The sequence below is a fragment of the Sciurus vulgaris genome, assembly GCF_902686455.1.
Source record: "Sciurus vulgaris genome assembly, chromosome: 9".
Taxonomy (NCBI): domain Eukaryota; kingdom Metazoa; phylum Chordata; class Mammalia; order Rodentia; family Sciuridae; genus Sciurus; species Sciurus vulgaris.
The window spans coordinates 144180767-144208153 of record NC_136469.1 but is presented as its reverse complement, the minus strand read 5'-3'; the positions used below and the strand labels follow the sequence as shown (position 1 = coordinate 144208153).

General features: G+C 47.2%; 2 protein-coding genes across 20 annotated transcripts in view; both read left to right on the top strand.

Annotated features, from left to right (window-relative positions):
- GRK4 (G protein-coupled receptor kinase 4) overlaps positions 1–19053 on the top strand; it is a 113539-nt gene extending 94486 nt beyond the window's left edge. For 10 of the 17 annotated variants that reach the window (XM_079154468.1, XM_079154465.1, XM_079154467.1 and 7 more), the window contains 3 exons: positions 1552–1689; positions 2203–2340; positions 16032–19053. In XM_079154468.1, the coding sequence (XP_079010594.1) occupies positions 1552–1689; positions 2203–2340; positions 16032–16199 (444 nt within the window). In that variant the 3' untranslated portion in view covers positions 16200–19053. The other 7 variants (XM_079154471.1, XM_079154474.1, XM_079154477.1 and 4 more) reach the window with 7 other exon arrangements.
- Positions 19054–22585: 3532 nt separating this feature from the next.
- Positions 22586–27387, top strand: part of HTT (huntingtin) — a 140250-nt gene continuing 135448 nt past the window's right edge. For 2 of the 3 annotated variants that reach the window (XM_079154367.1, XM_079154366.1), the window contains exon 1: positions 25935–26176. Coding sequence is in view for 1 of the 3 variants with exons in the window: in XM_079154365.1 (XP_079010491.1) it covers positions 22752–22918 (167 nt within the window). In the remaining 2 variants the exon portion in view is untranslated. Of the gene's footprint in view, positions 22919–25934; positions 26177–27387 lie in introns of those variants that run through there. The other variant, XM_079154365.1, reaches the window with a different exon arrangement.

Here is a 27387-nt window from a genome sequence, read left to right as displayed (position 1 = left end):
TCTATCCTGAACAACCTGCTATAGGCACCCTAGAAACACGAAGATCAGGCAGTGTTGTGGGGTTTGGTGGAGTTAAGATAGGTGTACAATTAAAATATCTTAGTTGTAGGCTTGCTCAGGATTCGCTGTGTCTTCGTATTTGTGTTATATGTTACAGTGGTGACTGCTTCGATTCCCTCTTGACATATTTAGCAAATGCCCACCACCTGCCAGGCACAGCTGTAGGTATTAAGGCCATAGGGAGAACAAGACAGGCAAGGTCTCTGCAGAGATAAGTAGGACGGACTGACCAGCGCACTTGGACCAGCATCATCTGACAGGAGTACGTGACATGGACCTCAGATGGGCTATCTGGTCTGGAGATGTGGCCTGCTTGGGGTCAGGAACAGGAAGGCAGGCCAGCAGTCTCTGAGGTGGGACCATTTCCGTAGTCCTGAGAAGGGTTGGAGAACATGTAGAACAGGGCCTGGGGTAGTCTCAGACTGTGTGGTTCCTCAGCTTAAGCAAGCAAGCCCACAGAGCAGTTCACAGTATAGATGACAAGGATACATACATCTGGATGTTTTCTCTGCAGAACTCATATTTCGTTGGCATGTGGTATTGGTCATAGGTGTCTGGGCCTTTGGCGGGGACGAATCTCAGAATGCCCTTCTTTGCACTGCCCTGAGGGTGGAGCTTGCAGCCCCTTTCCTTCCACACCTATGAGGACAAGTGAGTGGCATCTGCACTGAGCGCAGTGCTGAGCGGCCCGCAGAGCAGCACTGCACGGCTGGCCCACAGCAGAACGTTGCCTCTGGCCTGGGCAGATGGGCCTGGCACAGAGCTCTGTGCTCCGCCCTCTGCAGCCCTCCAAGTGTAAGCAGCTGTTTTGGCAGGAAGTTGGGGCCCAGGCCTTGGTGGCCCTGCCTGCTTGCCCCTGGCGCTTGAGGACAACAGTACTGGGGTGGGGGCTTTAGGCCTGGACTCCTGTCCCAGGGGAGACGTCTGCCAGGCCTCCCTGGAGCAGAGCAGGAAGGCTGGGGCACAGTGCTGGAGGAGCCTGGCAGAGGGGCAGGGTTCGGAAGCATACTGCCACTTTTCACTCAGAGGGCAAGCAGGTGCTTTAGGAGGAGTTCAGGGCCTGGGGCAGGGTGAATTGTCACTAACCTGTCCCACATCCCTAGTACCAAAAAAAAAAAAAAAAAAAAAAAAAAGAGAGGGGAGAGGGACTTGGCAACAGACGTGGAGAGGAACAGTGGCATTTATGTGCGTATTATGTATGTGCTGGGTTCAAACCCGAGCCACACCCCCAGCCCTTTTTATATTTTATTTAGAGACAGAGTCTTGCTGAGTTGCTTAGGGCCTCACTAAGTGACTGAGGCTGATTTTGAACTTGCAATCTTCCTGTCTCAGCCTCCCAAGCTACTGGGATTACAGATGTGTGCCAGTGCACCCCAGCATAGTGGCATTAATATATGGATTTTACATGCCTTCATTCTTTGTGATTAAGGGAGCGAAAGATTACTCCACTCATCTCATGGGCTGATGCCTCTCTCTGTTCTTGGGGCACAGCCTCATGCCATTTATTGTAAGGATGTCATGGATATTGGGCGATTCTCTGCAGTGAAAGGAGTCTACCTGGACACCACAGATGACAGCTTCTACGCTCAATTTGTTACTGGGTGTGTCTCCATCCCCTGGCAGACTGAGGTACTACCCTTTCCAGCCAAACAGGTTTATGCTAGTTCCGATAATGTCAGGAGCGTGTGGGTGTGTATGCTCACATGCTCACACTTATTCACATTTGGGAGGGGAATTTGTGCAAGGCATTTGATTCTGTGCCTAGACCATGGGCAAGCCAAGACCATATCGGCAGTTAACCCAGAAGTAAGTCACAAGTGGAGAAGTGTGTACAAGGCAGCCATCACGGTGGCTTGCCTGCCATCCTGGAGTCGCACTCCCTAAGCAGGGTGGCTGGCAGCCACATCTCCATGGTATTAACTTCTCTGGTAGCACACTCAGAGAGAGGAAGAGAGGAGGCCACATTACTTATTCCAAGAAGTGATCCAGAAATAGTGAGTAGGAGTCAAGGAAAGGGAACCAGAATGGGCTCAGGGACTCCAAGGTGCCCCACATCACGCATGGGTACTGGGGAGGAGCAGGTGACTCTGGGGTCCCTGACCTGTTTCCACAGCTTCTCTGTGCTCTCTTCTATGCATGTAGATGATTGAATCTGGATGCTTCAGGGATATCAACGAAAGTGAAAATGAGGGAAGTTTATCACTGGATCTGAAAGCAAAGGAATGTCCTCCAGTTCTCAGACGAAGAAGAAATTTCTTCTATAGAGTCTTCAGTGGAGGGGTAAAAACTTGTAAAAAATTTGATGTGTCATTGAGCACAGTGACGTGTGCCTGTAATTCTAGCAACTTGGGAGGCTGAGACAGTAGGATCACAAGTTCAAAATCAGCCTCAGTCACTTAGTGAGGCTCTGTCTCTAGACAAAAAGTGAAGCGTGCTGGGGATGGAGTGCAGTGGCAGAGCACCCTGGGTCGACCCCAGTACACACGTGCACATACATACATGTGTGAGCATGTGTATGTATGTGTATATGTTTATGTACATACAGCATGTCAAACAAAAAAAATGTTTACCATGGTAAAAACATAGTACTTTCTTTTTGCAATGTCTCATATAAGAAATTTCATATAGTTTGCTGGGCGCCGTGGCACATGCCTATAATCCCAGTGGCTCGGGAGGCTGAAGCAGAAGGATCGCCAGTTCAAAGCTAACCTCAGCAACAGTGAGGCACTAAGCAACTCAGTGAGACCTGTCTCTAAATGAAATACAAAATAGGGCTGGGAGTGTGGCTCAGTGGTTGAGTGCCCTGAGTTTAATCCCTCGTGCCCCACCAAAAAAGAAAGACATTTCATATAGTTTAAGCACCGTTATGGTATTATTCAGAGTTGAGCCAGAAAAACTCCTTAAAATGATATTGGCTCCTGGGGAGACTGTTCTGATCCAAAAAGCCTCAGTGGCTTACCAGCATCACCAGCAAGCTTCCTGTCAGTGATGAGGTGTTTTAAGCTAAGCTCAGACACCAGTGTCCTGTGGAACCACTGTGGGCAGTGCATGCTGTTGAAATCTGTGTGTCCTGATTGCTTCCTCAGCTGTCTTGTTGCCTGCTGGCACTAGGGAAGCAGGTTCCCTCCTGAAAATAGAATCATTTGAAGAGACGTTGTGTACTAGTATTAAATTCAGGGAAAAAAAATCTCCCAAGAAAAAGTTTTCTCCTTGAATGAGTGCATTATTTTTGCTTTGTACCTGACCACTCTCAAGGAGTTTATTCAGAGTTTATCCATGAGCATTATAATTTTTTTTAGTATAAAAAACAAGACTTAGGTGGAAAAAACCTCCCAAAGTGGCAGTTCCTCTGAGAACGAGGGTTAGTCACGAACTGACCGACTTGTGCTGCCCACCTCTGCTCTCCGTGTGCTCGGGAACCCTCCTCCCTCAGGCCCGTTAGAGTGTTCATGCCATGGGAACCTGCAGGTGCGAGAACGTGGTAGTGCAGCACGACATGACTCCTCACCAGGGTACTTCTTGGGGAGGGAGCCAGGGAGCCTCGTTCCCTTTACGCTCTCACCCGTGGGCTGTGTGAATCTGACTAAATACGCTACACTAAGTGCATGGAGCAGAACTTACCTGAAGCATTTCTCTGTATGTGAATTAAGCATCTTCCTTTTTTTTTTTTTTTTTTTTTTTTTTTTTTTCGGTACTGGAGATCGAACTCAGGGCCTTGTGCTTGCAAGGCAAGCACTCCACCAGCTGGGGCTATCTCCCCAGCCCAGCATCTTCCATTTTTGAAGTAGACAAGGAGAAAATATTTAAGATTTTTTGCTTGCCTTACAATTAGCATCCCCCAAAAGTTTTAAACTGTTGTATACAGTTGTCCCTCAGTTTCTTTGGGGAATTCATTCCAAGACCACCTCTGCTAGGATTCCAAAATCTGAGGATGTTCAAATCCCTTATATAAAACGGATAATATTTGCAAATAAGCTCCACATCCTCCTGTGTTCATTCACATCTCTAGATTACTTTTAATACCTAATACAATGTAAATGCTACATGAATACAGGATAAAATTTCTTTTAAAATTTGCATATTTTTTGTTGTCCTTTTTTTTTAAATTCTTAGTCGTAGGTGGATGCAGTACCTTTATTTTTTTAATTTTTTATTTGCTGAGAATTGAACCCTGGACCTCATGTGTGCTCGGCGAGCGCTCTACCACTGAGCCAATACTCCAGCCCGTGCTGTTAGGTCTTATTGTTTTCTGAAAAGTACTTTAGGTTTGGGGCTGGTTGAATTCATGCACGGAGAGCCCATGGACACGGAGGGCTGACGGCACTTAGGGAGAGTGAAGCCAGCTTGCACTGGAAACTTGCCTGAGGCTGGCCGATACGCTGTGTGTTGCAGGGCTGCCTCGGCTCGAGCCCCCACGAGAAGGAAGGGGAGTCGACCCTTTGACCACGCACCATGCTGACTGCAGAGCCTGACCTGGTGCCGAGAAGGAGCACGTGCTCCACGCCCCATCCTACCCATGAAACTAATAAAACAGCCGATGATGAAGCTTAGCATGTGCCTTTACAGCTTTTTCTATATTAATATCTTTATTACCTTTTCACTGTAGCTGGATTGAAGGGAAAAAACAGTACCACTGTGGTGCCCAGACATGGAGAGGGGAGGGAGGGCACAGAGTCTGATAACAGGTCTGCACTGGCAGCAGTGCCCCACTCGCCACCCCAGTACCATTCTCAAGTACTCCACGAAGGATGCAGTAGTCCAGGAGCAGACGGAAGCAGGTGAGGCTGTGGGCGTTACAGAGCCCTTGCCCATGTATGCTCTCTTTGTCTCTCCATGGGCCTGATGTCCGCCTTCCTGATGTCCATGTCTTTGTGGCTGAGCACTCTACCTGCCCGCAGAGGAGGATGGTTTTACATGGTCAGGGTTTAGCAACCAGAGGCTCCTAGAGCTTCTGAGGATTTTTTCTTTCTTTCTTTTTTCTATCAGGGACTGAACCCAGGGGTATTTAACTATTGAGCAACATCCCTAGCCCTTTTTAAAATATTTTTATTTAGAGACAGAGTCTTGCTGAGTTGTTTAGAGCCTCTAAGTTGCTGAGGCTGGCTTTGAACTTGCGATCCTCCTGCCTCAGCCTCCTGAGCTGCTAGGATTACAGGCTTGTGCCACTGTGTCAGGCATGAGGGTGACTTTTATCACAGTGTGCTGTGGCTTGCTGGGACTGTGCTCCTGGTGTGTGTTGGCTTCAGGTTGTTGGAATTTGTGTCAGATGGTGACCTCAGAGGCTAAGGGCAGTGCTATATTTTGGGTAAGTGTACCCCAGGGCCCATGCTGAGGGCTTAGCGGTCACCAGGGTACACTGTGGTGCACCTTGGGAGGTGGAACCTTTAGGAGGTGGGGCCTAGTGAGAGGTTCTTAGGTTCTTAGGTCATTGGAGGCGTGCCCTTGAAGAAGACTGTGGGAGCCCAGTCTCTCTGCTTCCTTCCCTTTTGTGTCCTGACTTGTAATGTAAATGGATTTACTTTGCCACGTGCTTCCACCATGATCTGCTGCCTCACCAAAGGCCCAAAAGCCATAAACTAAAACCTTCAAAACTGAGCCAAGGGCTGGGGATATAGCTCAGTTGGTAGAGTGCCTGCCTGTCAAGCACAAGGCCCTGGGTTCCATTCCCAGCACCGCCAAAAAAAAAAAAAAAAAAAAAAAAACTGAGCCAAAATCAGTCTTTTCTCTATATAAATTGATGATCTTAGGCATTCCATTACAGTGCTAGAAAACTAACACAGGCAGGTCCATGAGAGAGGCCTATGCTTGTGTCCTGGATGAGGGTGCCAATATTCCAGGCATTTTTAGTTGACACTTAGTTTAGGAGCTTCCCACAGAGATTAAGGGATGCCAAAATTTAAAATTGATAACTCGCATTTGTAATTTATCGTGACCTTTTCCTTCAACCTAATCTGAGAGGGAAATGTGGATTTTGTTTGCTTTGGTGATGCTGGACACTGGGAATTTTGGTGCAATGAGAAAAGAACTGAAATCCAGTCATAGGAGCACAGATATCAGGCAAAGCCTTTACTGGGGTCTCCCCTGGGGAAGGGAGGCCCAGCTCCTGCAAGAAAGTGTCAGGTGGCTCTCTAGAGTAATAGAAAGAGACAGTTTTACTGTCTGCCGGTGGAGTGGGGTTTACGGGCATGTCACCCTGATGAGCTAAGTGACAGTTGCCCTGGTGGGCACAGGGACCATACCTATGATCCCAGTGACTCACCAGGCTCAGACAGAAGGATCACAAGTTTGAGGCCAGCTTAGCAATTCAGTGAGGCCCTAAGCAACTTAGACTTGATCTCAAAGAAAAAATAAAAAGAGCTGGGGCTATAGCTCAGTGGTCAAGCATCCCTGGGTTCAGTCCCCCCAAATAAAGTTCCCTGGCCCCAGGGATGTGCCTGGCCTGTTAAGGATGCGTAACAGGTGTCGTGGATGAGGGTGGGACCTTCTCATGGTTGTCAGGCCATGGCCAGGGTCCAGGAGTGTGTTTGCCCAGGAAGCAGCTGTAGCAGGACCTGTGTGGACGGCACTAATACCAAAGAGGGTCAGCATTGCATTTTTCAAGAGGGAGGCACATCTGAGTTGGGCAGGAGCCAGAGGGCAAGGGTGATGCGGAGGTCCCAAGCTCTGCGGGACATCACTTAGCTAGAGACAGCTTTCAAGCTGAGCCTGAACCTCTGTGGAATCTGGGCTTCCTCCTCCACACGGTCGGCAGGGACTTCTGACCAGTGACAAGGTGAAGGCTGGTTCAGTCCCTGCGGCTGGAGGGGGCCCAGCTGGAGCCTCCACCTTCCCTGCCTGTAGTTGGAACCCTCTTGTGCCTGCTGTGTGAAGAGAGGGGAAAGACCTCTGGGACTGACCAGAGCGACACCTCAGGGCTGTGAAGAGAGGGAGGCTGGTGCAGGGCTGGGGTTAGAGGGAGCCTTCGCGGGAGCGCTAAGTCGCCGCACCCGGTGGTGCTTCCTGCAGCGGTCTGCAGCGGGTGATGAGAATCGCCTTTCCACACGGGCCCTCCGCAGTCTTGAGCACAGTGGCATTTAGGCAGGCATCTTGGAGGAAGACACCTGGCCTCAGGAAGGTCACTGTGAGGTGGGGAGCCTCCGTTGTATGTGGTGAGGGGATGGGGACGTTGACTTGTAGATTTGGGACCTTCAGAAGTAGGATGGAAATGACTTTGTTTTTCTTCTGATGGAGGCAAAATAGCATGAAAGAGCTGGGTGCCATGGCGCACGCCTGACATCCCAGCTACTTGGGAGGCTGAGGCAGGAGGATTACCAGTTTGAGACCCTTTTAATGAGATCCTGTCTCAAACATTTTTTAAAAAATAATTTTGGTTGTAGGTGGGCACAATACCTTTATTTTATTTATTTTTTTATGTGGTGCTGAGGCTCGAACCCAGTGCCTCACACATGCTAAGCAAGCGCTGTACCACTGAACCACTTTTTTAAAGTGTAGCTTGTAGGTAGAGCACTCTTGGGCTCAGTCTCTGGTGACACACACACACACAAAGCAGGATGGTTGCCACAGCTGCCTCTGGCCCCTCTCCTCTCCACCTCCCCGTCCTCATCTGTAGGATGAAGACTGGAGTTCCTGCCTCTGGGAGACACTGTGAGGAAGGCCGTGTCTGTGACACATTTAGCAGGGTTTGGTACGTGGCGACTGCTTAGTAATAAGCTAATGATCACAAAAGAATAATACATGCTTGTAAAAAATACAGGAAAGTGCAAGGAAAACAAATCACCTTTGTGCTACACTGTGTGTTTGCAGTCCAGGTCTGTCCATCCAGGGGGTCCTCTGTTGGTGCAGGTGCACAACAGTGCACTTACTTCCTGTGTGCACAGAAGCAAGTGATCTTGAACCAGGAAAACAAGGAGTCTCTGAGATAGGAAAAACCAGTTTTCTGTCCACACTCATGCCACTCTCCAGACCACTTCTGACACCAAATGTCTGGGGTTTCCCACACGACTGATTCTCCAGCACCAACTGGGTGTCCAGCAATTTGATTCAGTTCTGACATACTCAGATTAAGGTACTGTAAGAAACCTAGGCACCACTCCAGTTTGCACATGAGACAAACAGAACCCCTGTAGGTCCAGGACCACTCTGAGAGCTCCATGCTGGCCTCCCTAGGCCCTCTCACAGCAGGAGGAGGATGTGGGAAGGTTTGCCACCTGTACCTGTTTTCCCCAGAACCCCCTGTGAAGCCAGCCCTGAGCCGCTTCCAGGGTCTCTCATCTAGATCTCTGCTTCCAAAGGCTAACCAACTGGTGGTGTTTATGGAAAGAAACTGAGTTTGGACAGGTGGGCTTCTGGGTGTCTACTTGGGGATGTGTGAGGTCCTTTTGCAATGCCAGATGAGCTACAGGTAGGAAGTGAGGGGAGAAGGGTGGTGATGGGTCTGGAACTCTTCCCATGCCACCATCTCCTGGTGTTCATCTCTGAGGGTCCACGAATTTCCTGTCAACCTGATCTTCCAGATCATTATGAAAATGTTGATCATGGTAGAAACTGAGAGTGTTACCAAGGAAAAACCTAATAAAACCTGTAGCTTCACTTTCTCTACTTCACTTAAAAATCCTAATTTTTCGGGTCACATAGCTGAGCAACACATTATTAGTCTTTCACTTGCTTCACGCAGTCATGATGACAATAGGGCCTGGGTTAGTTTTCAGGGACTAAAGAACGCTGACTCTTGGCTTGGGCCTGCGGATGTCTGAGGATGAGTAGAGTGGGATCTCTCTTCATATTATGTCTGTCCCTTTTGCAGCCTTAACTTTTGGTTACTTGGCTCTGCATGTAGTTATGTTGATCATTTGAAAATGGTTTGCCAAAACGATAATATAGGGTCAACTTGACTTAGACTCCCTAGTCTCTTTGTCTTTAAAGCTACAGGTACCTACCAGCCACCATGCCTGGAACATCAGATGGTGGAAGGAGTGAAAAGAGGTAGCACCCAAGTTCCTGGAAGATCTCTGCCTATTCCCAGAAAAGAAATAAGTATCCCTCCCCTTTCTCAGACTCTCTCTCTCCCTCATTGTTCTTCAACCCCTGAGAGTTGAAAAACTGATTTCTCCCTCTTCTTCATTCTTTGGCCACTGAATAAACCCAACACTACTATCGAGAACATCAGTTTTTCTAGGAGATGAGCCTCTGAACCTGAGTTCAGTAACGGAAGCATGTCTGACCTAAAGGTGGTCAGACGTAGGGTGAAAGGCATTACATATCATGTGGCAAACTACCACATGTATGACACATCCACCTGTGTATATTCTTAAAATATTTAGACATGTGGTACTTGGGTCTTCACTTTCACACTTTCACTAAAGCCTACGTATGGTAGGAGTAGACCTAAAACAAGAGGCTGCAGGTATCACAGAACACTATCAACCAGAAATTTTACAAACTCAGAATGAAACAGACAACATGAAGATTTAAATTGAAATCAGAGGAAGGTATTTAAGAAAATCTTTGCTCCATTAATGGAGACTAAATGACAAGGTGCCTAAGAAGGCACCAGGGTCAGTAGGAAAGAGCACAGAGGACAAACAGGAAGTGAACAAGAGGATCAGAGAGACAATGAGAGATGATCTGACTTTACACCTGTGTGATACATGTTCAAGACGTAAAGGAGAAAACATTGGTAATACAGATTTGAATCAGAGCACAACAATGGGAACATGAGTGTATTTAATGACACTGAAGCACACACTCCAAAATGGTGAAAATGGTAAGTTTCATATTCTATATATTTTACCACAATAAAAATAAATGAATCAGAGCTGGGTGTGGTGGCGCACACTGGTAATCCCAGTGGCTCAGGAGGCTGAGGCAGGAGGCTCTGAGTTCACAGCCAGCCTCAGGAAATATGGAGGTGCTAAGCAATTCAGTGAGACCCTGTCTCTACGTAAAATGCAAAATAGGGCTGGGATGTGGGTCAATGGTCAGGTGCCCCTGAGTTCAATCCCTAGTACCCAAAATCCCCAGAATGAATGAATCAGAAAGGAAGTGCGATAGCAACCTGAAGACAGTGACAGCCCCAGCAGAGAGCACACCCAGATACTCCCCACCCTCTGCCAAGAGCAGCTTGGGGCACCTTGCTGAGACGTAAAATAGGAAAGTGCTTGACGGGACACAGGAGCCCCCTTAAGGCGCTTCTAGGGATGTGAGAGGATTGGAGAAGAATAATGCGCTCCATTATGACCTGCTTGAATTTTAATGGTTCATGATAAGATTCAAAGAAGAAAAGGCAGGGGGTAAAGGAGTAAAGGGCAGGCAGGGCAGAGGTGGCAGTCACAACAGCCTCCAGCTCTACTCCCTTGAGGGCTCCATCTGGCCAGAATCAGCCATGGATGCCCAAGACCCAGGGAAAGGCTCCTGGGAACAGGATGTTATTGCAGGGCTGAAGAACACACAAATTGCTTATTGCAGAGCGGAGGAGGCCAGTCGCCGCATGACTGATCAAACAGCCAGCAATGGCAGCATGCTGCGCCTGGGACAGCCCCGCTGGGGGAATCCCCTCTCTAGAGGCTCCACCTGAGTCTAGTCAAACCTCTGACCTCAGCTGCCTAAAAGTAAGCAAGTCACATGTGTCATTCCAAAAAAGTAAAGAAGCAGCTTTAGTTATTTAATGCAGTATACCCAAATGCCGCTTCCACATATTCTCATTAAAGAGATATTTTACAAACTTTATTTTTTACTAAGTATTCAAACTCCAGCACGTATTTTACTTGCCCTTGTAGCACATCTCGTCCTCATTATATGTCAGTGTTCTCCAGCTCCATGTGGCAGAGGCCGAAGTAGTGGGCACGGCAGGGCAGCCATAGCGTGCATCGGGAGCACCGTGGCTGACAGCCATAAAGCCCACTCCCATCAGGCAGGCCGATGCTGTGCCACCAGCAGTGTGATGCCTTGGCCTGGGGGATTCCAGGAGACAAGGCCCCCTCAGCACAGAATCCACTCTTGAAAACTTTAAAGCTGACTTTCCAAGTACAGCTTACACTCCCTACCAAAGAAACACGTGGTAACTGGCCAACTGATGATGTAAGAAAGAAGACTCCCAGACTCAGAATGGCCTCCAGACAAAGACACCCTCCTGGTTGGCAGCCATCTGCACGCCCGACGTGCTCCCCCAAATTGTCTTGTGCAACTGCTTGAGCATCCGACCTGGACAGAGACTGAGAACCTGTCCAAAGGAGAAGTTGCCCCTGGAGAACTGGGAATGTGAAGGCATCTGTACACTCACTTCCTTGTTCCTCCTAAAAAATGTCAACGCCATTTGAAAAGCAGTAACAACACTGGGAAACTCTATGCTGAAAGATATCACAACCAAGTGCAAAGCACGGACCTTGACTGGGTCCATGCTTAAAAAAACAAGAATGCAAAACATTTAAAGACACCTTAGGGACATCGAGGTATCTGACTTGGGACCAGATGGTGAATGGTGCTGGACGGTTACGTGGCTCTTAGTGCCCAAGAGGTCTGCTGATGTCCTGAGGTGGAGGGCGGCGGTGTCTTCCACTTGCCCTTCTGGGGCAGGGAGAGTGGGTACATGGAGAGAAAGCAGATGCCCTGGGATGTTAAACGTTGAGCAAGAGGCCCGCAGGTGGCCTCTTGGTGTACACCACCCAGCCCCGGTGTGGTGTGTGGCTGAGACGAGAAGATGGCGGCTTTGGCAGGATGGACCCCTGGAGAGGGAAGAGCAGACAGGTTTGTGCCACAGTTGGGAAGAGGTGGCCGTTTGTTGTAGCTCTGCTCGTCCGCTGGACTGTGAGCTCCTTGGGTCAGAAATTTGTCTCATTTTTATTACATTCCTAGCACCTGGCACATGGTAAGTACCCCAAAATGTGGTTGCTGCATTTAATTAAGCTGCTAACCAGCAAAGACTAAAGGAGAGGAGCTGGCTGAGAGGAGAGTGCTGTGTTTTTATGTCGGCAAGAAACTTATTTTCCATCCACGTGGCTGGCATTCATTTATAATGTAAGCTTAGGTTACTTCTAAAGAGTACTCGAGGCCACTGGCCATGGGACTGAACCACAGGATAATGAAAATAGAAAGTCATGCAATGTAGAAAAGCCAGCTGTACCTGGGATTGAGCCCGGAGCAGTTGCCACTCAGCTTTAAACAAATCCATTTCTCAGTCCCCCTGCATTCCTCCTCTGTGAGCAGGCAGGTGTCCTGTGGAGTGAATGTTCTCTCGCAAGCCGGAGCGCTACCAGGAGAGGCCAGATAGGACGTCAGCTCTTCAACAAGTGTGTGGGGTGGACAGGAGACATCGCAGCCATCACCCAAAGGACACGGAGCCAGTCCTGCAAAGAGCTATGTGCTCCTGGTCTTTGTGAATGTGCCCCGAAAGAGGACAGGAGCACGAGCAAGCTCCGGACATCCCCACAGAGCCCCTGGCCACTGACTGGGTCCTTCATCCGGCCCTCCCTGGGCACAGAGCTCGATTACTTACCACCCCTACCTCCAGCCCGTTGGAGAGATTGTCAAAGTGCATTATGGGAGGAATGTGGGCTGCAGTGCCATGAGGCACATGTAGTGGTCACATGAAATAAGACCCAACTCTGTGCTTTATCCAAGAGACACATCTGAAACAGGGCAGGGAAAGTTGAAATTTAAGCACTGGCAAGGGCACACTGGGAAAGGCAACAAAAATAAACAGTCACTATCTTCCCATCAGGCAAGGTAGAATCTAGGCCAGGAAACACGAAACAAAGGACACTTGGATATGTCCTTTCTCAAAGAGACCAAGTGGCAGGAAACTCCACACCCTGTCACAGCCAGCTTTCCTAAGGCAAGAACGAGCTGAGCCCCGCTGTCCAGCCAGACCCTGTGCAGGGACGCCAGGGCCAGGGGCTCATCTTAGGGAAACATTTATGGTGTCCTCTGGACTGATAATGGAGAGTACACCTCCCCAAATGCCCATGGAACATTCATGAAAAGTGATCATGTCTGGCATGAAGAATACCCTCATAAAAAATTTTAAATAGGTGCAAATAGAGTCAAATACAGAAGTAGTTATAACTAATATTTGATCATGAATGTAATAAACTTATGAATTAAGTTAGTAAACAAAAGAGACCCTGTCACCTGGAAATGTAATACCGTCTACTAAAATTCTTTTGGGTAAAAGAAGGTATGTGAACCAAAATTGCAGAGCTTTATGGAATGAAAATATCATTTATACATCTGGAGATGTGTGATGAACCAAAACAGTGCTCAAGGAGAACACTTCTACCTCTTAATTACATCAATTAAATAAAATAAAGGCCTGAAAATAAGCAAATTGAACCTCTAGCCCAATAGGGTAGAAAAATAACAATGTTTGTTTGAGAAGTGAAAAAAAGCAGAAGGAAGAAATTAATGATAAAAGCAGAAATGACTATAAAACAAAAATTGGAAAACAAATAATAAAGATGCTTGCTCTTTAAAAAAAGCCAAAATATCTAACCTAATTAAGAAAAAAAGCAAGAAAATGCAAATATACAAAAATTTTAAGGGTAGAAAAATCACATAAAGAGGGAGTTAAAGATAATACTTTGCACAACTTTATGAAAATATAATAAAACCTGGATGGTATGTATTTCTAGGAAAACAGTTTATCAAAACTAACCACAAGGAAGAAAATAGAGTCTAAACAGATTAGTTTCTTTTTTCCCATTTTTTATTGGGGCATGACAGTTGGACCTAATGGTGGGGTTTGTTGTCACGTATTCATACATGCACAGACAATATGATTTGGCCAGTATTGCTTCCCAGTCCTCCTCCCCCACCTCCTTCTCCCCTGGTCCCTTTCCTCTACTCTGCTGATCCTGGTCCCCCTTCAGTTTCCATGAGACACCCTTCTCAACCTCTTTTCCTTTTCCTCTCTAGCTTCCACATATATATGTATCACATTTTGTCTAAACAGACCGATTTCAAAAGTAGAAATGGAACTGTCAAAGAGCGACCTACCCTTGAAAACATACCAGCTCTGGTGATTTTGTGACAGAGTCCTGTGAGCACCAGAGGGTCTTGTCCCTGCACCAGAAGAATGATGTACTCAGAGGCTGGAGGGTTAGAATTGAGTAGCAGATTTATTAGAAGCAAGCAAAGAAAGCTCCCCATGGCATGGGAAGGGCCCCAAAGTGGGTAATGTTGGTGGCTGTCTGTCTAGGCGTTTTTACTGTTTTAATGAGGAGCTGACCTTTCACTGGAGAGTCCTCCCTGATTGTTTTCTTTCTCCGATTCAATTGAAAGTGTGCAATTTTAATTTCTTAGTCCCATGTTGGGAAGGTTGAATGTGTTTTGTTAACCTGAGTTTGTCCTGTACTTGTTCCTTAAAACGAAAGCACTGCTTGGGTTCAGAACAGCTCTTTGGGGTTGACTAATGTTAGGGCAGTCAAGGAAGCCTGGGGCAGCCGATGGACACGGAGACAAATCCCCGGGATAACGAGGCCTGGGAAAAGGAGACTGTGTACTGACAGCCTTCATCTCCCAGGACAAATGCTTTCCAGGCGCCAGCCAGCTACAGGCAGGGAGGAGGTGTTTCATCACCCTCAGAGGAAATAGTCTCCCACGTCAGTCCTCTTCAGACACTGTCCACAGACTCTGACCAAAAGGCTCACATTCCCTAGCGTCCAAGTGAACTGACATGTTTACAGACGGCCCTCAAAATAACCTATGTAAACCCCGTCCCTTTCTTTGTTCGGCTCATTTTTCAGCAGAAGCGTGGGTCCATGGGCACCATTTCATCCCCAAATAAAGAGCTGAGATGACATATGTGGTCTGCATCCTGCCTGGTCTTTTTGTGCTAACAGCAACAGAATATATAGACATCCAAGCACGAGTGGCCCTTCCAGTCAGGCGGCCAACGACAACAACAAAACAAGCTTTCGCCTGAGATTGTGATCTGGGGTGGTGGGAGCTATTCTATCTCCATGAAATGTTAGCAAACCTCAAAAAGCAATAGTTCAAATGGATTTAAATGTTCCAGAACCTAGAAAAGTTCTCCCGATCCTATTTATAAAGCAAGTACAAACTGATGACTATGATCTTATATAGACCTCACATAGAACTCCATATTCTTTTATGAATATTAATGGCAAAACCTTTAATAAAATATTATCAAACAGAAGCCAAAATACATTTTAAAATTACATCATAATGTAATGTGGTTTATTTCAATAATGCACAAATGGCTTAATACTAAGAAATTCAGTAACATAACATACTGTCTGAACAGGTCCAAAGGAAATATAAAAGATCATTTTCATAACGGCATTTGCCCAAATCCAACACCTGTGTTTTTTTATACAAATAAATGGTTGTTAAAATAAACCACTACTTCTTTAACATGATAAAATATATTCATCAGCCCAGAAGAGCACTTTACCTTGAGAGAATACCCTGGAGGCAAGCATGTTAGAATCAAATAAGGGAAAGATGACCAGCCTCGACATTATATTTACTATTTCTGGGAGGAACTTCTGTGTACATTATTGATGGACTATATAACACAGATTATCCTCCTGATGAAAATACAGCTAGATAAATAGAAGCATCAAGAGTAAACAGCTTTCATAGATGAAAGCCAGGAAAAGGTGAGAGGGAACCCAGACATCAGGGCTGCTTCTGCTGACTTGGACAAGAGACCTGGGAGGCTAGGGAACAAAAATCAAATCCAGAGCATGTCAGAACCAGGTTCTCAGTGCACTCTACACTTTGGGGTTCAGCCCATACAATAGTAAGGTGACTTGGAAATAAATCAGCTTTCAAATATAGGCAGTCCACAGGGGCCAGACCAAGTTTCTCCATTTCAACATCGTTTCTCAAAACTAGAACTTGGATCAAGAGGGACCAAGTTTTCGGGCTCCCCAGGAGCGAGGCATTGAAAAAAAAATCTTTTCTGGAAGATAATACCTTAACCTTCAAATTACTTCTATAATGATTTCCAGATAGAATGTCCAGCACACAAAGGTAACCGGGCCCATCAGATGAGGCTTGTGGATGAGAATGAGCAGGTACTTCAGAGGGAGACGTGCGCTCAGAGGCTCCAGAGTGGAACTGAGAGACACACTCTGAAACAGCCACACTTGCTAGGTTCAAGGAGGAAACCCACATAACCGTGAGGACCTTCCGGGAATCAGAACCCATCAGAAGTGACACTGCACGCTCTAAAGGTAGAAATTCCAACCCCGAGAACCACGGAATGCCAGAACTTGAAGGTTAAGCAAAGGTAAGCAGAACAGAAACAGCCAGAGAGAGGACCAGTAAAATAAGTCAGACACAACTATCCAGAACAGAGCCACCGCATGGAACTATCCAGAATAGAGCACCAGAGGAAAACAAGAAAATACAGAAGACGGGGTATGGTGGAGAGACCTCAGAGATGCTGACCTGTAGTACCAGGAAGAGGAGGCAGAATGATGGAAGCTGGGTTTCAAGGAAGTGAGAGGCCCACTAGCACACCAACCCAACCCAGCTCCTTCCAAGCAGATGAGAGGAAAGGAGGTCCACACTACACACCGCCCAGATAAGGACAGGCACACACACATGGTGCAGGCATTCAGTGGGTGTAACGGGGCAACTTTAGAGGGTCATTAGGAGGAACTTTTCTCCCAAGCTCTCATCCTCTGGGACCTAAGTGCCAAGTCCTGCTGGTCACAGCACACTCAGTACACCAGGAGAGGGTTCATAGGGGATTTGGAAGGAAACAGGGAGCACCTGGCTGTCAGGAGACTCCAGGCTGTGAGCAACAGCCTGCTGGTATAAAGAACTCCCTGTAGCTGACAACTTTCCTGCCTCCTGCTGGATGCTGAAGGACATGCTAGGGCTGTCCTGTTCACAGGCAGGTTTGTCTCTCCTTATACACCCAGGCATGCCACCACAACACTAGAGAAAATTTTAAAGTAGTCCGAGCAAAAGAAACACATTACCTTTTTGAGGAGCAACTGCTAAATCAACAGCGGATTTCTCAACAGGGGGAATGAGAAGCTAGAGATGGTGCTATCAGGTCTTCAGTCTGCTGAAAACAGCTGCCAACTGTGAATTCTGTCCCCAGTCAAAAAGCCATTAAGGAACCAAGATGAGGGTCGGGGTACGACTCATGGGCAGAGCACTTGCCTGGCAACGCAAGGCTCTGGGTTTCCTCCTCAGGACGACCCCACCCCCAGGAAAGGAAAGAGGTGAAGCGCAGGACATGTTCTGATAAACCAAAGCTGGAGAATTTCAGCAAGTCTAAAGCATGTATTCCAGGCAGAAGAAAATGATCTCAAGTGGAAGACTGTAGACACAGAAGAGAAGGAAGCAGTAAACAAGCCAGAAATATGGGGTCAACTGAAATAAATGCCAACTATTCAACAATTACGGTATCTGCATCTTTCTTTAATATGTGTATCTATCTACATTGAACTAAAACACATGTCAAGAATACTCTCTGAACAGGGAGACGTAAGTTGGTTATTTACTATTGTGAAGGTCCCTTTATGATGGAGGAAAGGCTCCATGTGTTGGTCAGTGCCAGACCTCGATACCTGGAGGACTGATACTATAATTTCTAGGGTGCCCATTGAAAGAAGAGAAAGCAGTGAATAGCTTTCAAACAAGGGAAGGTTCAAAAGTAGAATGAGATTTTAATCAGCCAAAAAACAGGCAAGATAGAAAAGGTGACAAAGGACTGATGGGAAACGCAGAGAACAGGTGGAAGACGGAAACCCAAACATACCAGTAGTACCGGCTAGTGCAGTACAAGTTCACACCACAGCCTAAAGCCACTGAGGGATGAAGGCAGAACAACTATGCCCAGGCCTGCTGTCTGCCTGCAGCTGGGCAAGGGCTCCTTTTACTCCAGACCTGGCCTGAGCATTGCATCTGCACCTGCTCCCAGCCCCCTGGGGGCACAGCCATGGCCACCCAAGCAACCTCTCTGCTCTCCATAGCTGCTGGGTCTCCTTCGCAGCTCCTTCCTTTTCCAGCCTTGCCTGGCATACACTTCTACCTGGTCTTGGACTCGGGACTGCCCCCCGCCACCAGGTGGTGTGTGCCCATCTTGGCAGCGGTAAGTCGGGCTGCTTCACTATCTCCCCTTTTGGATCGGTCACAAGTCCACTGCGAAGGTTTCACTTCTAGCTGCCCACCCAGCTATACGTTTTCCCTTTGAATAGTACTGCTATTTCACTACCAAAAATTTGGAAAATACAGAAAAACACAAAGGTTTAGATATAAATCACCCTTAATTCCCCTCTGCAGACAGAGTCACTGCTGACGTCTTGGTGACTAGATTCCTAGGCTCTTACCATGTACACATGCTGTGTTTTTCTGGATAAAGGGGTGTGTGTCATGATATACATAGTAATCTGCTAACGCACTATAAACTTTCCTGTGTCACAAATGCGTGGGCTTATGTCATTGGTTTTCTGTCACATGACTGTATAATGATTCATTTAACTAATCTGTCTGCCATTTGTATTTTTTTGTCCTGATGTTATTGTAACAAATGATTTTTTTTTTTAAATCACGTATTCCTGGTTGTTCTTCTAGGATAGATTACTGAAATGGCTTTGCTCTTCAGGCCCTGTGCCCATTTTTAAGACTTCGGAGATACCAAGTCTAATTGTTTGGTGTGTTAATCTTTACTCCTTTTGGACTATTCCAAACTTTTCTGTGAACTTTTAAAATGTGCCTTTTAAAAAGGAATGATCATTGAGGAGATAGATATGTTTGCTCTGATCTGAACATTACACAATGTGTGCATGTGTGGAAACACTACATGATGCCCCCCAAAATAGTTTTATATGTATCAGGTTTTTTTTTTATTTTTTATTTTTTTGCCTGATGAGGCAAACTTTATTGTGGCCTGTGTATCAGTTATTTTTTAAAAATCTTTTCCATGCACACTTCAGGCAGAACACTCATCTCCAAAATCTATAAAGAACTTAAAAAGCTTTACAGCAAAAATACAAAGAACCCAATCGATAAATGGGCAGACACTTCACAGAAGATATACAGGTGATCAACACATATAGGAAAAAGTGCTCATCATCCCTAGTAATTAGAGAAATGCAAATTAAAACCATCCTAAGATTTCATCTAACTCCAATTAGAATGGCTATTATCAAGAACACAAGCAATAAGTGTTGGCATGGATGTGGGGAAAAAGGCACACTTATACATTGCTGGTGGAGTTGCAAATTGGTGCAGCCATTCTGGAAAGCAGTATGGAGATTCCTCAGAAAACTTGGAATGGACCCACCATTTGACCCAGCTATCCCCCTCCTCGGTTTATACCCAGAGGACTTAAAATCAGCATACTACAGTGATGCAGCCACATCAATGTTCATAACTGCTCAATTCACAATAGCTAGATTGTGGAACCAACCAAGATGCCCTTCAATTGATGAATGGATAAAGAAACTGTGGTATATATACATGATGGAATATTACTGAGCCATAAAAAATAATAAAATTATGGCATTTTCTGGTAAATGGATGAAGTTGAAAAATATCATGCTAAGTGAAATAGGCCAAGCCCAAAAAACCAAAGGCTGAATGTTTTCTTTGATAAGTGGGTGATGATATATAACAAGCAGAGGTGGCGGGGGAGAAGAGAAGAATGAAGGAACTTTGGATGGTGTAGAGGAAAAAGGGGTGGGGGAAAGACTGTAGATGAAACAGTATGACCCTATGTACATGTATGATTACATGAATGGTGTGAATCTACACTGTGTACAACCATAGAAATGAAAAGTTGTAACCCGTTTGTGTACAATGAATCAAAATGCGGTCTGTAAAAATAAAAAAAAAAAAAAAAGCTGCCCATTTGACCATCTCTTTATATAAGGCTTCATCAGATTTCCTCAGGATTATGGTAAATTCTAAGCAGTTTTGTCTAGCAGTGGCTGAAGTAGTCATGACCTGCTGTGGCCATAACATCCCTGGACTGGTTAAAATTTAGTTGAGGAGCATAACAGGATAAGACAAAGTAACAGTAGTTTAAGCAAAATAGAAATGCATTTCTCTCTCAGATGAAAGAAATCAAGAGATGTGCAGACTAGAATGACAGCTTGCACTCATGTGGTCCTGGATCCCTCCACCTCCATTATGCCAGGATGTGGCTTTCATACTCATGACCCAAAGGGGTTGCTCAAATACCAACAAACACATCCCCATTCCAAGCAGCTGCAAGAAGGTGCAAGTACCCCTACCTTTGAAAGACTTACTAGGAGTAACATTTATTTCTTCTGTCTGCATCTCATTTGCTAGAATGTATTTAATCACATGGCCATAGTTAGCTGAAAGGACAGAAAATGTAGTATTCTAGCTAAGTGGCAGATTGCCCAAATAAAAATTGAGGTTGTATCCCTAAAGAAAGAGGAGTGGCTATTAGGATGCAACTGTATTACTTATTGTGATGGGGCAAGTTTATTCTCTTAAAATTTATATGCTCAAGTCTTAACCCCCAGAACCTCAGAATGTATTCGGAGATAGGGTCTTTAAAGATGTAATTGATTACCTCACAAGCACAAGGACTTGAGTTCAATCCCCAGTACTGAACACAAACAAACAAACTAAATAAAGATGTAATTGAGGTATAGTGAGGTCACTAGGGTAGTTCCCAATCCAGTCTGACCGGTGTCCTTATAAGAAGAGTCCAGGACACAAACACAGGGGACAACCATGAGAAGACACAGGAAGACAACATCTACACTTGAGGAAAAGTGGCCTCAGAAGGATCCAGCCATAGCTGGATCTTGGACTTCTGGCCTCTAGAACTGAGGGAACATACATTTCTGTTGTTTAGAACCCAGTCTATGGTACTTTGTTAACAGCAGTCCAAGCAAACCAATACTCCTATCTGTTGCTGCATTACAAAGCATCCCAAAATGTAGTGGCTTACCAACACATATTTGCGACTGCTGTTTCTGTGGGTCAGGAATCTGGGCACAGCTTAACTGGATCCTCTGATCCCCCACCTCTTACTGTGTGGGATCAAGTACCAGTTGCCTCTCAGTTAGAAACTGGACTGGGAGGGGTTCCCTTCCAGCTACTGGTGGTGTCAAGACTGTTCCCCTGGGTCATTAGGCTGAGCGCCTCAGTTCTCATTGCTGATTCAGTCCACACGGGACTCTCCAGCGTGCACCTCTATGGGTTCATAGAGTGTGGAACAGGAGGTGGGGCTCACAGGGGCCTTGTACAAATCTGCCTAGGGCAGCAGCTACCAGCCTGAAAACCTGCTGGCATGGCTTGCCTCTGTGGGAGCTGGCATATCCACACAGTGGACAAAGCCCTTCAAATAGGGAACTGGGGCCTAAAGGCAGTCCTCTGCAGTCCTTCCTGGGAGAAGAGAGCTGCTGCTACCCCCTTGGGGACAATGCTGTTTCCCTCTACCTGATCACTGTGGGACAGCTGACAGGATCTGAGAGCAGGTGAAGTATGAACTGTGGACACCCGAACAGGGACTTTGAGTGGCAGGTGTGTCCTGCCTGAGTAGGCTGTAGCCGCTCATCAACGTCCAGGTCGCTGGCTCTGGGGCCAATTCCACTTCCTGCTGCACGAGCTGCGACAGCTCCCTATTGGTGTCCCCCCACCCTTTTTGCTCCTCTGCTTCTCCTACCTTCCCACCAGGCAGGGAGACCCTGGAAACCAGGACCTGCTCAGCGCCTGCCCGCACCCCGTGGGTACAAAGAGTGCCTCCAGGGTCCTGCCCAATGCCCAGGGCAGAGTTGCCCTCCCACGCAGGGGACACCCCTGGGCCGGAGAGTCCTTACTGCGGGGTGTCTCTGTGGTCAAAGCTGCTTCTCTCCGCACTAACTGCAGCAGCCACGGCCTGCCCCAGACCCTGTCCCCCCTCTGCTTTCTCCCTGCGGGCGCCAGGACTGCCACAGGGGCGTCACCTCACAAGTGGGCTGGTCAGTCCGAAGGACCAGTCCCTCCGAAGACTGCGGACCACACGGGCCCCCGCCTCCTGGGCAGGGGTCACTCACTGCCTCCCTCCTCCTGGCCGGGAGCTCTCCATGCTGCTGTCAGGCAAGTCCCTGGCTCTGGCCACCTGCCAGCACGGCGGACACGGGGTCGCGCAGGGCCTCCAGCTCCGCGCCCAGCGCTGGCTCTGGGTGAGGGTCCGGGAGTCGCGTGGGGCCTTCCCCTCACGCCCGCCGCTTCCCAGGAGCTCCGGGCTCTCCTCCCGCCGGAACCCTCACCCTCCACACGCCGCGTCCGCCGCCTCCCCGCACCCCGCCCTCGTGACCCCGCCCACAAGCGCACCCGCCGGCACAGGGCCCCGCCCCCGCGCGCCCCGCCCCCACGGCCAGCCCCGCCCCCTCCCGCGGAGCCCTGCGTCTTCGCGGAGGAGGGGCGCCGCGGTCGCAGAGGGGCGCCGGCTGTAGAGGGGACTCTGCGGGAGCGGGGCTGGGCCAGCGCACCAGCTGGCCATTGGCGGAGGGCCGGCCTCGGGCTGTCAATCCCGCCGCCCTGCGTGGCCCCGCCTCTGCGAGCCCCGCGCCGCGAGACGCAGGGCGCCGCGGGGGCTGCCGGGACTGGCCCAAGATGGCCGGGCGCCTGGGTTCCGTCTCTCCCGGCGGCGCCGAGCCCCATTCATTGCCCCTCTGTTGAGCGGCGCCGCGTTGCGCGAGCCGGCCCGAGGCCTCCGGGGCTGACCCGCGGAGCGGGAGGCCGCCATGGCGACCCTGGAAAAGCTGATGAAGGCCTTTGAGTCCCTCAAGTCTTTTCAGCAGCAGCAGCAGCAGCAGCCACCGCCGCCGCCTCAGCCGCCGCCGCCGCAGCTGCAGCCGCCCCCGCCGCCGCCGCCCGGCCCGACCGTGGCCGAGGAGCCGCTGCCCCGACCGTGAGTCCGGGCGGCCCCCGCGACCTGAGCCTGCGCGCGGGCGACGGCGACCGCGCAGCCCCGCCGAGGGTCGCCCGCCCTCGCGCGGGTGCCTCCGCCGGGAGGCCTGTCCCAAACTCGTCGAGGGGCGTCGCCCCGGGCCTCACCCTCCGCAGCGAGTGGAGAGTTGGGGAGCGGACTTGCTTCCCTTGGTCGGCGAGGACCGTGACTGTGGTGCGCGCGCACCCAGGGCCCGGGCCGCGGGGAGTGGGTGACATCATGCTTCTCGGACGGCTCCGCGGGGGCGCGGGCGCGGGCGCGTCCAGCGGGAGGTTCCTTTTCCCAGCGGCGCTCCCGGCACCAGGCGTTCGGTTCAGTTCTCGCTGGCAGTGTGGTAACAGGAGTTTAGCGTCACCGAGACTCGCTTATTTAAACTTAAGTTGGCCTGCAGGCATTTGCACGAGCGCTGCCTGCCCAGTAAGTGCTGAACTACTTAGAGAATCAGTGACATTGACTGCATATTAGAAGACTGAAGTGTATTTCCTATTTTCTGTTGGAAATTAAACCGACGCGTTAGTGTGGGCTGGTTTGCTGCGGGAAGATGAACGAGTTGTACCTTTCACCAGTATTGCAGTCAAGCTGGCTAGAACATGGGGCATCTGAGGCCCTGGGAACGTCTCAGGTGTGCCAGTAGGAAAAGATCCTGTTTGCTTCATTGCTGACACCCGTTACTCCTTGAAAGCCAGGGGTTTCTGCTGCTCATTTTGGTGAGAATTTTTGGAACAGAAAAAGACCATTAATGATATCTAATGGAAAATCCAAGTGGAATTGAAAATAAAAATAAGTTATAGTGCTGGGCATGGTGACGCTTGCTTGTAATCCCAGCAACTCAGGAGGCTGAGGCAGGAGGATGGCAAGTTCACAGCCAGCTTCCTCAACTTATCAAGCCCCTAAGCAATTTACAAGACCCTGTCTCAAAATAAAAAATAAAATAGGCTGGGGGTATGTTTTAGTGGCTAAGAGCCCCTGGGTTCAATCCCCAGTACCAGTAGTGATAATAATAATTGTTGTTGGTACTATTATTATAACTTACAGTTATTAGGCTATAAAACAACACCTCACTGAATGCTCACACTAGTTGTCCAGACAAAACAGAACCAGCCGTGGTATGTGACAGACTGACTGCTCTGTCATTACCCTAGGGCTAAAGTGGGCCCTGTATGCCCTGGTCACACTGCCCAGTTCCAGCCCTGAGAGACAGTGTGGAGGGCATGCTTTGCTTGGTCAAGACAACCATGTGAGGAAAAGGAAACTCTCTGGAAAAAAAAAATGATAATGATAATATCTAATGGAACTGTAGGACTGCCCTGGAAGTCTGTATGCTGGACGTCGGGCATGTTGTCTGCTGCAATTCAGGCCTTTCTCCCACATCTGAGCGTTTTATTTCTCATTGGGATTTGTACAACATGGATGGCAATAAGAGTTTTCAGGAAGCAACACCTTAAAGAATCTCACTTTATTAAGAACCATTCATTTTAGTAATATTTCTTATTCTTTGTTTCTTATAGACTCCTTGCCCTGTCACGAAAGTTAAATTAGAAAATGAGGATTTGGAGAGTAATGTTGGCTTGTTGGAATAAATTTTTCTTCTAAAAGGTGAAAAACCTGTTTGGATACTTAGAGGAATTTTTAAAAAACAATTTGACTTATTTCTACACAAGTAATTTCTTGTCATTATAAAGTCTTGTTGTAGTCCCTTTCTAGACAGTAGGAATCATGGAAGTTCACACATTGCATATATCTTGTGTAAACATGAAGCAGGGCCCTGGGTGGGAAGGAAGACCTTACTGCTGAGAGGCTGCTTCAAACAGACTTAATCTATTATTTTCGCATAAGTAATACATTAACATGATGCAGTTCCACACCTTTCTTCTGAGTGCCTAGCCCTGTCCCCAGGAACAAGCACCGTGGTATACTTCTCATGTTATCCTTCCAGCTATGATCTGCGCATTTATTACAATAGATTGTAAATTATTTGAAAACAAAAGTAGTTTAGCATAGTAACTTTGAAAGGTTCTTAGCGTGCTCTGAAATCAACCGCATTAAGCTTAATTGTAGTTTTTTAAAATAAAATGCATTTATATCGTATTTCTATGTAATTTGCTGTTGAGAAAGCAGGTATTCATTAATCTCGAGTAACAAACTCACTGCTCATAAGTTTAGATTTTGGGATATCTATTCATGCTTCAGCTGGAGTCTTTTCCTAAAGTAAGACTGGCCAAAACAAGTTGGAAGGTATCTGTTCTATTTTTATGGGTCTTGTTCTGTTGCAGGACATGGTAATGTCACAGCCCCATTCGAAGTGTCTAAGTGCCTGCTTTTTGCTCAGCATATAGGATGCAGGACTTATGAGTGGGACTGGCGACAATCTCGCAAGTCAGGAGGCATGCTTCCCAGAGCCCTAACAGTTATTGTGAGGCAGTTGACTTTTGCCTTTGGCACATTCTCATTCAGATTCCCACCCAGTTTTTCCCTGATGGTAGTTGTATTTATTCATCAGTAAATGTTTACTGACATCTGTGTGCCTGGCACTGTTCCAGTTGCAGGGCTCAGCAGTGAACAAAGCTATGCCCTAATGAAGCTTTCACTCTAGGGAGGAATGGAGACAGCAAGAGAGATAAATTATATAGCAGGTTAATAATAAATGAAGAGGAACAGCAAAACAGGAATGGGGACTAGGAAACATCCCAGCTAGTAAAGTGTCAATGTTTTAGTTAGGGTGTTGAGGGAATGTCCACTGATTTCATGACTTTTCAGTACAGCCCTGAAGAGAGTCAAGGATCTAATACAAATACACAGGTGTCTGGAGAAGGGACATTCCAAAAACACTGCAGTGGTAACATGTCCAAAGCCCCCCCATGGGGGAAACTACAAGGAGGTCATTTTTGCTGGGTGACTTGAGTTAAGGAGAGATTGTTGCTGGATGACTTAAGGGGAGATTGTTGTAGGACTTGAGGTCAGAGGGATGGAGGGGGTGTGGGGTGTTTTACCAGATCAATACCACTTTTCTTGTGGTGGAATAGACATTCACAATTAACTTTTTTGTGTGGTGCTGGGGATGGAACCCGGGGCTTTGTGCATGCAAGGCAAGCACTCTACCAACTGAGATATATCCCCAACCCCTGAATTCCATTTTAGAATGAACTTTGATAATGGAGTGAAGAGGAACACAGACAGAAAATAGGAAACCAGCTGGAAGCCATTGCAGTGATCCATTGGGTGAGAATGATGGTGAATTATGTCAGGGTATGGGTAGTGGGCAAGGTGAGGAGTGACTGGATTTTGAAGGTAGAACTGATAGGATTTGACTAAGTACAATGAAACACAACCTTAGTTAGTATTAATTTGGTTAGGATTACCTTCAGCTGCAAATGGCAGAAACCCTATTGTAGTAACTTAAACAGGGCAGGGGTAAGAGTTCATTGTAAGACAAAAAAAGTCTGAGAAAGTTCAACAGTAAGACCAGCAACCCAGACTTAATTACACTTAGCTTATCAGCACTTGTCTTCCTTATCTCCTGTTTTCTAGTTGAGTTATTTGTATTTTTTTCTTGTTGATTTGCATTGGTTCTTTATATATTTGGATACTAGACCCTTATCTGATGTGCGATATGTCTAAGAAACCATTGCTTAATCCAAAGTCAAAAAGATTTATTCCTTTGTTTTCTTCTAAGAATTTTAGAATTTTAGCTCTTCGACATGTAGGTCTGATCTATTCTGAATTAATTTTTGTATGTGGTTCAGGTAGAGGTCCAACTTTTTTCTTTTATTATATGTGGATAGCCAATTGTGTCAGCACTACTTTTGAAGCGAATATTCTTTCCCCATTAAATTGTGTTGGTACCCTATTGAAAACTAACTGCTCATAAAATGTATAGATTTATTTCTGGACTCCCACTTCTCCGTTATCTATATGTCTGTCCTGTGTCAGTACCCTACAGTCTTGATTACTGAAGTTTGTATCACAGTTTCACTTTGTGAAATGTGAGTCCTCCAACTTTGTTCTTTTAAAGATTTTTATAGCTATTCTGAGTTCCTTGCATTTCCAGATGAATTGTAGGATCAGTTTGTCAGTTTCTACAAAGAAGCCATCTGGGGTTCTGATTTGGATTGCATGGAATCTGTAGATCAATTTGGGGGATGAAGTTAACAATATGAAGTCTTGAGAAGGTATGGGGCAGTGTCTGACATGTTCCAGGGCATGGATACCGAGGCCAGCTGCCAGGCTCTAGAACCAGGAAGCCCTCAGGAGGAGAATCCAGCAATCTCTTTGAAAGTCTGAAAGAAGATGTTCCTTCAAGCAGGTCTAATAGGATTGTGTTGAATATTTTTGGACCAACTGAAGAACCTTAGAATGTACCCAAAGGGATGAACTTCCCAGGGGGGAAATGATGGGGTATCTTTGAATTGATTCCTGTGCAGACCCTACAA